The following is a 14,380-nucleotide window of genomic DNA, read 5'->3' on the forward strand; positions in this document are numbered from 1 at the left end:
ATAGCCCTCCTGTCTATAAAAGTGGTTTTTAAAAGAAATTTGTTGCATGTGTTTCTTTGTTGGGGGACACATTGTGGCATGGTGTACACATGCAGATCTGAGAACAACTTTTGGGAGGCCATTGTCTTTGTCCACGGTGTGGACTCATGATCAGGTACCTTTACCTGGTGGGGTATCTCATAATGCTAAGTGGGAATGAGGGAACCCATATTTTATAAGGGAACCAGCCTCTGCTAATGACGATTGAATTATATTCTCATCAACATTAGACCGAGAATTTTGAGATGTTTGTCTTTCATCATTGTAGACTCTATTGTAAAAATCATAGCGGAAATGATGAGCGAGATGAAGAAGATGAGGAACGAGAAAGTAAAAGCCGGGGAAGAGTAGCGATTGATCAGCAACTAACCCAGCAGCAGCTTAATGGAAACTAGGTATGGAAGTAGATTTGATGCTCTCTGTTGTCTGAATACCATGCGCACTGAAACAGAACGATGACGTGCGTGCACCACGAATTTTAATCCTGTTGTATTGAGTTTCGAGTATGGTGCCAGTAAATAGGACTGGATAGACTGCACAGTTGTATTTTTTTCTTTAGCTGGTCAGTTTTAGAACTGTAAAAACAACCTATCTACTTTATCAGTAAATACAGTCAGAGTGTGAAATCAATAAGATATCCCTATTCCTCAATAATGTTATGTTGACTTTATCACCTTAAACACCATCTTTTACATGTTTTATCATCTTTTAAACAGGTTCGTGGCACAGGAGAGAGTTAGAAAACTGAGAATAAGACATCTGTAACTCCTATGCTTTTTTCACTCTTTTCTAAAATATTAAAGGGTTTGTAACTTTTTACTGCCCGACTCTTAGATTCTTCATGGAACTGCCTAAAAACACCTTGTTTGTTATCTGACCTTCACTAGACGGCCCAATTTGACATTCTTGATATTACGTAGCTGTAGTCTGCAGTTTCTGGGAAGCAATGGAAACACTATTAACCCTGTGTGTACTGTCAGCAGTTAAAGCAGACCTTGAATAAAGTAAACTGTATTTCTGGACTGAACAGAGTTCTACTATTTAGAGTGTTTAAGTTTGTAGTGGATCCATGCTCAAAGGAAACCGGAAGCAAGTTGTACTTCAAGATGCAAACACGCCTCCGGTGGCAGTACCTGGTAACTTGTGAACTTTTTTTTTCCACACTCAAGCAATGGAAACTACAAATGGAAAGAACCTTATTTTTGTCTTGACTTTGACAGCACATGTTAAACGTTTCTTCTGGGAACCATGCTGAAGCCTTCCTATGGTCCTTTTTAGAGTTGTTCTCGCTGGCCAGCATGGACTCTGGGCAACTGGTGATGAGAAGCTCTGAGCTCTAGTGCATCTGCCCAAATTCTCTTGACAGTACACCTTTCTGTGCTGCCCAGAGAGCTTCTGGCAAAATAATGGAATCCTATCAAGATCCAAATAATGTCTGCCAGCAGCAGACTGAACCTCTTTGAGGTTAAAGAGGTTACCAGTGTGCTAAGGACTTTGAACATCACGTCTGAAGCCAGTTCCTCTCAAGTGCCCTGTTGTGTGGAATGCTTCACACAATATCAGGAGATATTAGTGTATCAGGAGATATTATGTGCTAACAGAGCAAAAAGAGAGAAAAGAAAAAACCATCTGCGAGTAGAACAATATTTATTTTTGATTTTGTGACCACTATTTCAGAAACTTTATTTAATGCTTTCAGCCATCGGTTTGCTTACATATTGAATAGGCGTTTGTGCCCTGCTTTCTTCTAGGGCTCGGAAGGGTTTTCTTAATCACCAGATTTCTAGAAAGAATCTCCACTGGCGTCTCTTGCTAGTGGCACTCTTCCACTTACCTGCTGAAGCACATTTATATATTTCTTTATGGCAAAACCAAAAAACTAGTTGTGGTCTGCCTAATATTACCATAGCACCTCAGTATGAAAGGTAGGGATTCTGAGTTCTGAATTAATTAGTTAACCTACCACAATGAACCAGATTTGCAAATAAGAAACAACATACTAACTTGACTATACATTGATCTATTCTGCAGCTGGTTGAACAGCATTTTTAAATGTAACAGGTGGAAAATTACACTGTGCTTATTGACTGAATTTTTAAACTGCTAGTCCCTTAAGATCATGTTTGTTGAAGTGTGTATTTACACATTTCCTTAAATCAAGGGACTCAATGCTTGCTTTATTTTAACCATGTTTTATTGTTAACTTTAGAAGGAAACTAGCTTTAGTAGTGGATTGCCTTGTACGTCTTCTCCTTTCGCTCTTAATATGCCATGATGTGTATGTGATTACTTTCAAGGTTCATCATGACTTGAAGTGCAAGGACAGATCTCAGTTTGTTTACCAATCGATGTGACTTTTTCCAAAGGATCTGTACTTTATTTCCTTACAACAGCTTGAAAACATTATTTTTTAAATCTTTAAATCACTGTGTCTAGGTAATTTTTACATTGTGTGCCATAGAACTTGCCCATGGAGAAATAGAGCTCCTTCATTTTTGGACAACTACTGTAATGATTTTTTAAAGAAAAATGGAAGGTGCCAGGGGTAATTCTGGCCAGTCAATAATTATATACAGGACTTCAAATACTCTAGCTGTCAGCTGATGGATTTGATATGTAGTAACTGTTTGACTTTGTATAAGTTTCTTCAGCCCTTTCTCTGCCACTAGCAACCAGAAAAGCACTTTACCTTTTGGTTGGTTACATAGGTGGCTGACTACCTGTTTTTCTCACTGTGGTGTGATTGGCTAAATAACCTTCATTTAAAACTGAAGTCACATTTAAAACTCATGTTTGGGTGTCAACTTCCAATATTTTGATTCTTTGTTCCTGTTTTCCTTCTATGCTGAGTAAAAGTGCCTTACAATGTAAAAATTGTACAGTACTTATGTTCCCAAGTAGCATCTTCATCACCTGGCTAGCAATTACATTGTGGTATTACTATTTAGATAAATGGACCTCAGCAGTGTATTTACTGTACATCTCTTAAGTCCTTAACTGTAGTTTTAATAAGCATGACATTCTTTGGTAAATATATGGCATTTACATCAATCCCAAAAATACTGCCATTGCTGTCTAATGCGTATTTTAGCCTGAATTTTTGATGTGTCTTTTTTCTCGTTTTTCTTTGTTTTATTCTTTTTTCATTATTAATATTAAAACGTGTAATCTTTGCAAGCGTATATTGAAGATTATTCTGGAGCATTTATTGCCTTACCAGAAATGTTAGTAGGAAATGTTCTTTAGAGTAGAAGGGTAGACTTGCGTTTCTATACTTTAATAAATTCCTGGGGGGAGGGGGGAGTTTTACTTTCATCTCATTGTTTAAAAACCCACACCTGAAGTAAATTTCATTTCCGGGATCAGCAGTCTCCAACCTGAGGTGGTACTTGTTCGGTATACACTACTCAAGATACTAACAGAGTAACATGATCTAGAGATGTGCTATTGAATCGAATCTATGTACTTGAACAAATGTGTGATTCTCGAATATCTCAAAGCAGAAGTGGTGTAGACTGCTGTTGCTTTTTGAAGAGTCACTGAAGTTAGACCAAGGCACAGTTTTGTTTTAACAGACATCTAAGTTCATTGTAAAGACAAGGAATGCGTCATGGGTCAAAAATCAAACATTCCTCACGTGTTATGTATATTTTGTTCCTGTTATATTGGCTTTACTTTCAAAATTGTAGTTTGTAGTATTAGTTTCCTTTTATTGGTATTCTTGCATATACTATTCGTTCAATAAATGAGTTTTGAATTTCAGATCTGTGTGTCTTTTTGTAGAAACCTGTATCCAGGGTTGCTTGGTAATAGTAGTGCTCTGTTACTTTCACTCTTGCTTTACTTCAAGGTGAAATATGAATAAATATCCGGTATGTCTAATGACTTGAAGATAAACAAATAAAGGAGAAGGGCTAGGGAGGTAGCTCAGTGGTAGGGACTGACTAGCATACGCTTGGCCCTGAGTTCAGTCCCCTGGTATGACAAAACAAAGTACATACTTCAAAAGGCAGGAGTGTGGTTAAACAAAAAAAATGAATGTGATCAGTTCAGAGTTTCACAATATAAAGATGTCATCATGGAGAGGGGCAGCACCTTTTAAAGACAATGGAGTTGCATTGTCCTAGTCCTTCTAATACATGGTTCAGATCCCCAATGCTTAAATCAAGTCTGCTGCCACCAAGTCAGTATGTAACTCCATAAATGAACACATCTGAACACCTAGTACTGATTATTAGACCTGTAACACATCATTCAGTCATTCTACCTGTTTGCTACTGGAACTTACCTCATGTGCTGAGCTTGATCCTACCCAGGTCAGAATTCAAGGGTTGACTCATGGACTGTATGTTTCCCATACATAGTTTCCAACACTGTAATCTTATGGAGGGGTGGCTGGAACATAAAATTGTATGCTTTCCTACAAATGCTACCTACTGCTGCCTGGCACATGTGTATGCATGTGTTTAAACCCATGATTAAGTCTCATCTAAATGACTGTCACAAAAAATGGAAATGAAGAGTAATATGGTTTTCCTTGCTATTACAACTATTGGTAGCTTGGTTGTTGTTTCCATCTTCAGTACCTAGCAGCTGCTAAAGGTCATAGCAAATCCCTACTACTATTTCCTAGGAAAGTTCAATGACCAGTGTATGTATTTATTTGAAGATAAGGTATCATATACACAGGCTTTGTTGTTAAAGATGACCCTGGTCTCCTGATTCTTCTAGCTCCACCTCTCAAGTAGCTAGTGTTACAGATGTGCACAGCCATGCTTAGTTTACCTACCAGGTCTACCAGATCCAACTTTTTGAAAAAGGGTGGGGTGTGTGTGTGCGCGCGCACGCGCACGTGTTCGGTTATGAAGGCAAAGTGCTGGTTTATGTATCAACTAGCTTTGCCTTGTTTGGATGAGAATTCAAGTGGACATTAAAGAAAAATTATATGGTTGATTTTATTTAGATCAGGTTGGCCTCGAACTCACAGAGATCCGCCTGCCTCTGCCTCCGCCTCCGGAGTGCTGGGAATAAAGGCGTGTGCCACCAATGCCCAGCCTAGAAGATGGAAACTCTGAAGTAACCATTTGAAAATGTTACTATGGGAGACATGTTGTCCATGTGGTCAGCGTGGTGAAGCCAGTCAGACCTAACATGTTTTGAAAAGACAGCAGATAGCCAGGAATGGTGGTACACAACTTTGATCCCAGCAGTTTTGAGGCAGAGACATGTGGACCTCTGAGTTCAAGGCCAACCTGGTCTGCCAAGCTACATAGTGAGATGTGCCACCTGTACAGAGGGAGAGTCAAAAATAAACAGTAGTGCACACCTGTAATTTCAGCACTTGGGGAATCAGGAATTTAAGACCACCCTCATCTACCTAGCGAGTTCAAGCCTAACCTGGGCTACCCAAGACTTTGTCTCAGAAAAGAGGACAGATCATGAATTTCCAACTTATGCTTTTGCATTTATCTGGCTGTTTCTTTTATGATGTTAGTGGGGAGATAGGGAAAATAAAAGACAGATGGACAAGGACCTAACAAGGTGCATTATATGAATGATAATACTTGAATAAAGTGATGTGAAAACAAAAGAACTGTTTAAGGAGCCTATTAGAACCTGTTTTGAAGGAAAGAACTGGTGTGGTGGGTAATCTTGGAAACAAGATCTCTTACTAGATATTAAGAGTGTTAGGAATGGGGCTGGGGAGATGGCTCAGTGGTTAAGAACACTAGCTGGTCTTCCAGAGGTCCTGAGTTTAATTCCCAGCAACCACGTGATAGCTCATAAAATGATATCTGCTGCCCTCTTCTGGCCTGCAGGGATACATGCAGACAACACTATACATAATCTTTTAAAAACAGTGCCAAAATAGTGTTGTAATGTGGATGCTGTGTTTCAAGATATTCTCTTTGGGCTTCTATGAAGTGATCTGTACAGAAGGGTGAAGTGCTTCTGTGTGTTTTAGAAATCAAAACCACTTATGGTAATCTAGGGGCTGGAGAGATGGCTCAGCAGTTGAATTTATACATTGAGTAACTCAACCACCTCTAATTCTAGTTTTTTTGTTGTTGTTTTGTTTTGTTTTTTTGAGACAGGGTTTCTCCCGAGTGCTGGGATTAAAGGTGTGCACCACCAACGCCTGGCTTAATTCTAGTTCTAGGAGATCCAATCTTCTGGGGTCTTTGGGCACCTGTACTCATGCACACATACCCACATATAGATATACAAATATACATATAACTAAAATAGAAATCTTGTGGAATATTATTTGAAGATGTGTTGCATTTGTTTGACTCTGAAGCTGTGTTACTTCGCCTGTCTCAAACACCTGATTGGTCTAATAAAGAGCTGAACAGTCAATAGCTAGGCAGGAGAGGAATAGGCAGGACTGGCAGACAGAATAAATAAGGCAAATATGGGAAAATTAAGAAGGAAAGAAAAGATATACAGAAATAAAAAAGGGTAAAAGCCCAGAAGCAAAAGGTGGGCAAGATAAGAAAAGCTGACAAGAAATAAGCCAAGCATGGGCTGAAGAGATGGCTCAGAGGTAAGAGCACTGACTGTTCTTCCAGAGGTCCTAAGTTCAATTCCCAGCAACCACATGGTGGCTCACAACCATCTGTAATGCAATCTGGTGCCCTATTCTGGCCTGCAGGGATACATGCAGACAGAACACTATACATAAGAAATAAATCTTAAAGAAAAAGAAATAGGCCAAGCTAAGACTGGGCATTCTTAAGTAAGAATAAGACACCTGTGCATTTATTTGGGAGCTGAGTGGTAGATCCCCAAATGAAAAAAGAGTAATAAGAACAACCAACAATAAAAATCTTTTTTGTTTGTTTTTCAAGACAGGGTTTCTTTGTGTAAGAGTCCTGGCTGTCCTGGAACTCACTCTGTAAACCATGTTGGCCTCAAACGCAGCAGTGATCCACCTGCCTGCTGGGTGCTGGGATTAAAGGTGTGTGCCACCAGGGCAGAAATAAATATTTTATAGAAATTATCTGTAGGGCTGGAGAGATGGCTCAGGACTTAATGCTTTAATGCTTGCTACCCTTACAGAGGACCAGGTTCAGGTCCTAGAGCCCATGTTAGGCAGCAGACAACCACCTGTTAAGTCTCATCTCCAAGGAATTCCACTCCTCTTCTGGTGACCTCGGGGACTTACACCCACATGCACATACAGAGAGATACATAATTTTTAAAAAGTTATCTAGGGTCTGGAGAGATAGCTTGCAGAGGGACTGGGATCAGTTCTGAGAATTCCACATCATATGACTCACACAGTTCTGTAAATCCAGCTCTGATGGACTCTTCTGGCCTCTGCAGGCACCCACAAACACATGCACGCGTGCACACACGAAATTAAAAATGGAAAACAAAGTAATCTATAGCCTTTAAGTGGAGTAAATTCTCCATGTATGCATAGTGGTGATTAACCAGGAAAACATGCTTAAAAAAAACAGACACACGCACGCCTTTAATCCCAGCACTTGGGAGGCAGAGGCAGGAGGATCTCAGTGAGCTAGAGGCCAGCCTGGTCTACAGAACAAGTTCCAGGACAGCCAGGGCTGTTATACAGAGAAACCCTATCTCAAAAAGCAAAAAAAGGGGGGATGCTAAAATTAAGTGGGGGAGTGTATTATAGTTCTTTTTTCAAAAATGCATTATGTGGGTTTTGGATTTTGCCATGAAGTCCAAAGAGACTATATCTTGGTTATATATGAATAGTCTTTGGGAAACCTGGTACTGTTTTTCATTTAAATTCCAGCATTTGGGAGGCTAAACCAAGGAGAATCAGGAGTTCAAATTCATCCTCAGCTATATAGCTTGTTCAAGACCAGCCTGGGCTACTGTGAGACCTTGTCCTCACTCCCCCTGCCCAACCCTAACACACAGTGTTTCATGTGGTGGGTCATTTCCCTTTTGCTTGATGTCTGAAGAGTAACAGATTTTGCATCACTGCCTAGTGTCCAGTTAGGCCTGCTTCTCCACTCAAGGTCAGATTGCTTCCATTTCATGGGCTTGAAAAGGCCATAGTCATTTATTAAAGAACTCCCATAGCCTTTTTCCTGTTGTTTGATGGCTCTTATCCCACAGTTATGACTATGTCTACCAGCTGGTCCATTTTATGGAAAAGGAAAGCAAAATTTGAACTTGTAACTTTTCAGCTGCTTGTTTTGGCTTTGCATAATACAGTCTAAGACTAACCAGAAAATGAGCTTTTGTTTCATTTGCTGAAAATGATTCTTCATGTAGCAGTTTCAAGAAATTTCAATTTAGCAATGTCTACATGTCTGGAAAGAAATTATTAGTTAAAACATCTAAACAAACATGGACTCATTATGCTAGCTAGCCAGCATGAAAGTATCTAAATGAATACAGTCAAGGGTGAATCAACACAGAATTTTTTTCAATTCTCCAAATTATATTTTATGCTCTTTGGTACTATAACATTAGTAAAACATTTCAATTTTTTTCAAATGTTAAAGTATTATAAAAATAAGATTTGATGTTTTATTAGTAACCCAGCCTTTGATCATGTTTCCATTTAGTTGATCTTTATCAGTTTATTAAATAAGTATGGGGCAACAAAATAAGGTGAATTAATGAGAGCACTTTATGTAACTTAGAACGTCAGTAGTTGGGCCTGCAGCCATTTACCTTTCCGAGGTAAGCTAGGCAACTGAATACAAGGGCTTATTTTCAAATGTTCCTGATCCTTAAGGCCAATCGGCTTATGTTCTGTATTTAATATTGATTTAGTAGCACCTGGAAGGAATAATCCATTGCCTCTGCCCCTCTGCCCCTCTGCCTCTGCCTCTCTGCCCCTCTGCCCCTCTGCCTCTGCCCCTCTGCCTCTGCCTCTCTGCCCCTCTGCCCCTCTGCCCCTCTGCCCCTCTGCCCCTCTGCCCCTCTGCCCCTCTGCCTCTGCCTCTCTGCCCCTCTGCCTCTCTGCCTCTGCCCCTCTGCCCCTCTGCCTCTCTGCCCCTCTGCCTCTCTGCCTCTGCTCCTCTGCCCCTCTGCCTCTCTGCCCCTCTGCCCCTCTGCCTCTGCCTCCTGCGTGCTGGAATTAAAGGTGTGCACCACCACCAGGCTTAACCTTTGGTTCTTGTGCTTGTATGCAAGTGAATTATCCACTGAGCCATCCCCCAGGCCTTCAACGCTGGAATTTTTTTTTTTTTTGGTTTTTCGAGACAGGGTTTCTCTGTGGCTTTAGAGGCTGTCCTGGAATTCGCTTGGTAGTCCAGGCTGGTCTCGAACTCACAGAGATCCGCCTGCCTCTGCCTCCCGAGTGCTGGGATTAAAGGCATGCGCCACCAACGCCCGGCTTTTTTTTTGAGACGGTGTCTCACTATGTAGTCATGGCTGTCCAGTAACTTGCTATGTAGACCATGCTTGGCCTTAAACTCATAGGGATCTGCTTGCTTCTGCTGAGATTAAAGGTGTGCCTCCCTATACTAGTCTTAATGTTATTTTTAAGTACAACGTTCTTTGTAGGCTTGTCTTAAAATAATTGTTGGTAAGCATTTCAGCCCATTCTATATACCCTGATGACTTGGGAGAGCTAGCCAGAATGTTGGAGGTGTAAGGATAAAATAGTGAACAAAGTCTGTGCTTACAGCTGATCACGATACAGCTCGATAGGTAGAATACATGCATAACGTCTCGGGTTTCATTCCCAGCACTTAGTAAACCAGGCATAATACTGCGTCCTCTAATCTCAGCCCTGAGGAGGTATATGCAGGAGGATCATAAGTTCAAGGCTATCCTCTGCTACAGCTCTGTGACTGTGATAGAGATGCCAAGCTGACACAGAGTGCTTTATTATTTATTTATTGTTCTTTTGAGACAGGGTTACTCAGTTTGTTCCTGGCTGTCCTGGAACTAAAGTCGTTGTTTTTTTAAACAAAACAGGATGCTAGAGGCTGGAGAGATGTTAAAAAACACTTGGTATTCTTATAGAGGACCTGGGTTCAGTTCCGAATGTCACATCAGGCAGCTCAGAACCACCTGCTATGGGTTCCAGAGGAGCTGTCCCCACTCTGCTGACCACTGCGGGCACCCACACACACATGGTGACATACAGACAAAGCAGGCATGTGCACGCATAAAATAAAACTAAATCTTATTTTAAAAGCATGTTGCTTAGGAAGAAGACTCAACAGATTTCATTTCTCCCTTAGGAAGAGGTAGGTAGGAGGGTGAGTCCTCCTTTATTCATTTATATGAGTCTTTCCTGGAAACTTTCACTTTGATTTTTATTCCTTTAAGAGCATTCCACTCCTTTTCTGACTTTCCCTTATGCCTAACCTAATATCCCAATGTCCCCTGGTGTGTTGTTTAGTCTTAAGACACTACTTAGCTGGGCATGATAGTACACACTTTTTTGTTGTTTTTTGAAACAGGGTTTCTCTATATTGTTTTGAAGGCTGACCTGGAACTCGCTCTGTAGACCAGGCTGGCCTCGATTTGTGCTTATAATCTCAGCTCGAGGGAAGCAAGACAGGAGCATCTGTAGGGCTCACTGGCCAGGAAGTCTGGTTAAATTGGGAAGTTCCAGGTTCAGCAAGAGACCCTGTCTCAAGAAACAAGCTGCAAAATGCTAGAGGAATGCAGCAAACATTGACCCCTGGATTCCATGTGCACATGCACACACATAAACATGTGTTCATGCGTGTACTCCTCCCCCCAACACACACAAAGCAAAAGGAGTTACTTGTGCTCTCAGATTTGGAAGACCCAGGGCAAGATAAGTGGCCCATTCCTTTGGGTCTCTAATGAGACCTTCCCGGACAGGAGCACACAGGACTGCTTCGTAGAACTGATCCTCTCATCCAGGAAGCAATACCGACAAGACCAGCACCACAATCTCATCCACTGACACACTCCAATAACCACACTTCCCAAAGGCTCCACAGCTTCCTAATAGCATTACCTGGTGAACAAGCTTCTACAAGACTGCTAGGCCGCCAAGCAGTATGTGCTGTGTCATGTGTACAGAGGTCAAAAGACAACTTTCAGGAGTCGGTTCTCTTCTTCAAACATGGGATCCTGGGACTAGAATTCAGTTCATCAGCTTGGTGACAAACACCTTGACTGACTGGGCCATTTCACCAGTCACACCCTCTCTGTTCTTACTGCTGACACCTACTGTCCATTCCATTGTTTTTCAAGACAGGGTTTCTCTGTGTAACAGTCCTGGTTGTGCTGGAACTTGGTCTGTAGACCAGGCTGACCTTGAACTCACAGAGATCCACCTGTCTCTGCCACCAGTCTCTGCTGGGATTAAAGGCGTGCGCCACCACCTCCTGGTCCATTTTCTTTAAACCATTTGCAGAGTTTCCTCCCTTCTAGTTTGTCCATGTTTATTAGATGTTAGTCCTTTGGTGGGGGCTCTCCATGAACTCAAGTGAAAGTTGTTACTTTGTGATGGGGCCGACCTCACTTCCACGTCCCCCAGTTTTCTTCTACTCCTATATACTACATGCCCATTTGTGCCCACTCTCTCTCTATGTGGTTCTCTCTAAAGCTCACTCACAATTCACCTGTTCACGTTCTTCCTTTTACTCTTACCCACTCCAGCAAAGTTTGCAGTGCCTGTTGCAAAAGCCAGTGACCCTTTCTAATTCACGTATTGCCTCTAAATTATATTCCCAATACTTCAAATAATGTCACAGGGTCCTCAGCTAATGTGCTTTTGCTAATAGAAGTCTATGTTAGATGCTAGGACCAAGATTGACAAGCCCGGGACTCTACACAGACTCTTACTTGCTGGCAGAGATTTAATAGGAACCCACCCCAAAGCCAGTGCTTCGTTGGCAAAGGAAAGGCAGTTCTGACCTGATAAAGGGTGGGCAAACTGTAGGCACTGAGGACAGCAGAGAAATGAGAGTAATGGAAGCTGAAGCAAGGTGTGTCAGGAGAAATGGAGGTTCGTTTGTTTGGCTTTTAAGTGATTTGCTTGTGAAAATGCTGCATGGTAAAGACAGCTCAGAACTTGAAGCACACGCCTGGTGAGGTGGCTCCTACCCACAATCCCAACACTTAAGAGACTGAGAAAGGAGGATTGCCCTGAGTCTGAGGTCAGCCTGGTCTACATAGCTCATTCCAGCCCATTCTGGGCTGCAGTGTGAAACTCTGACTCAAAAGGAAGCAAACACCAAAATCAAAGCCTTTGTGAGATAGGCAAGCATAGAGATAACTTATCGACCCAAGGCTCCACTTGACTCGGCCTATACATGTACCCCTCCATTAACAATGCGCCTGGCAACCTAAGATACCCACCTTCATCAAGCTGCAGGTACACCATACTCCAAACGATGGAGTAAGTTTCTCTTCTAACATAGCCCTCTTGTGGTCAGTTTCTATGCAAGCATGTTCTCTGGTTTATGTGAGATTGATAGGCAGAGGGCTGGTCTGAACTATTTTTGAGACACATGCAAAGTTAGGTAAACTGTCCTAGAGTGCTTAGGGAAAAACACTGTTTTACCAGCCTGTACCTATGCATAATTGGGTGTGCATATGATTAAAGTCATGTGCATTATTGGAACAGTCATATACTGGGATAAAAGGATTATATAATCCAAGCCTGTCAAACAAAACAGAGAACCGCCTGTGGTATACCCCTTAGCAACCAAATACCACCTCCTCTTCTTCCTCCATCCCATAAAGGAAAGACCCAGACAATAACCTGGCAAAGAAACAATAACAGTAGGGTAAAAAAATATGGCTTTATGGTTCAAAAGGCCTGTGACTGAATTTAAATGTTGCTAATTAGAATCTTGATAGTATTATGTTTCCCCTGCTCACAGCCTCCTGAATCTCTGTGAGTTCAAGGTCTACATAGTGAGTTACAGGCCAGCTAAGTCTACAACTTTATACAAATGGTCTCTTATACCTATTAAGTATTTTTTTTTACTTAGAAATCACAAATATAAATGTGGGTGCCAGTGAGGAAACCTAGAAACTTCATCTAGTGACTGATGGAAGCAGAGACAAATACCCACAGCTAAACACTGAACTGAACTCCTGGGACCCAGTGACAGAGATGGAGGAGTGATGAGCAAAGGGGTCAAGACCATGATGGTGAAACCCACAAAGACAGCTGACCTTAAAAAAGGGGAGCTCTTGGACCCCAGACTGATGGCTGAGAGGCCAACAGGGGACTCATCCATCCAGACTCCATGAATGTAGTGTCAGTGAGGAGGCCTCAGAAATCTCTGGGGCCTTGGGTAGTAGATCAGTGTTTATTTACCCTTGGTGTACGAATGAACTTGGGGAGCCCATTCCACATGGAGAGATGCTCTCTCAGCCTGGACACATGGGGGAGGGCCTAAGTCCTGCCCTGGATGAAATGACAGACTCTGGAGATCCCCCCAAGGAGGGCCTCACCCTCCCTGGGAATGATGTGGGGATTGGGTGGGGGACTGGGGGGCTGGTGGAGGGACAAGGGAGGAGGGTGGGAGAGGGAGCTGGGATTGACATGTGAAACATGCATGTTTCTAATTTAGATAAAAACATGTATTGAGAAAAAAGAAATCACAAATAATTTCCTAGGTCAGAAAATATACTCATATTCTTTTTTTTTTTTTTTTTGGTTTTTCGAGACAGGGTTTCTCTGTGCCTTTGGAGGCTGTCCTGGAATTCGCTTTGTAGACCAGACTGGCCCCGAACTCACAGAGATCCGCCTGCCTCTGCCTCCCAAGTGCTGGGATTAAAGGCGTGCTCCACCAACACCCGGCAATATACTCATATTCTAACTGCTGCCTAAAACTTCTATTTTGTGACTAAATCACAATTTGTATCACGAAACATTTGAATACTTTTCAGATTTCATTGTTGCTATTTCACTATTTCAAGCAGACCTTATCAAATAACAAGGAAATAGCAGAGACCCCAAACTAAAAGTTATTCTATATAGTCACTAGCCTGAACACCTCAGAAAAGTCTTGACAAAGGAAGGCTAAATAAATGGTGACTAAAGGGGCATGATAACTAAAAGAAATGCTCAATCCTGAAGTACACCCCAATTTAAAAATAACCTGTTCACTATAAACGCATTTTAAGGAAGTATAGGCTGAAGGTAAATGTGGACTGCATATTATAAATATTGTATCATCTCAATTGGAGTCATTGAGAGAATATGTAAGAGAATATCATTGGTCTGGAGATGTAGCTCAGTACTAGAACTCTTGCCTAGCATGGAAATGCCCTACGTTCCATCTTTAGCACTACAAATTTTAAAATATGGGGATTACAACTGCAAAAATTAAAAATATTTGGGTTATCGAGATTGTTCAGCAGGTAAAGGGGCTTGCTGACAAGCCTAACTACCCGA

At 41.7% G+C, this 14,380-nt stretch overlaps 1 protein-coding gene across 1 annotated transcript in view; it reads left to right on the forward strand.

Moving 5' to 3' along the window:
* Nucleotides 1-3,801, forward strand: part of Phf6 (PHD finger protein 6) — a 38,188-nt gene extending 34,387 nt beyond the window's left edge. The window contains exons 10-11 of the mRNA XM_040744628.1: nucleotides 308-434; nucleotides 756-3,801. Coding sequence (XP_040600562.1) covers nucleotides 308-434 — 127 coding nt within the window. The 3' untranslated portion in view covers nucleotides 756-3,801. The remainder of the gene's footprint in view (nucleotides 1-307; nucleotides 435-755) is intronic.
* The last annotated feature ends 10,579 nt before the right edge of the window (nucleotides 3,802-14,380 follow it).

Source organism: Mesocricetus auratus, unplaced genomic scaffold (assembly GCF_017639785.1).
Source record: "Mesocricetus auratus isolate SY011 unplaced genomic scaffold, BCM_Maur_2.0 Super-Scaffold_100003, whole genome shotgun sequence".
NCBI classification, from domain to species: domain Eukaryota; kingdom Metazoa; phylum Chordata; class Mammalia; order Rodentia; family Cricetidae; genus Mesocricetus; species Mesocricetus auratus.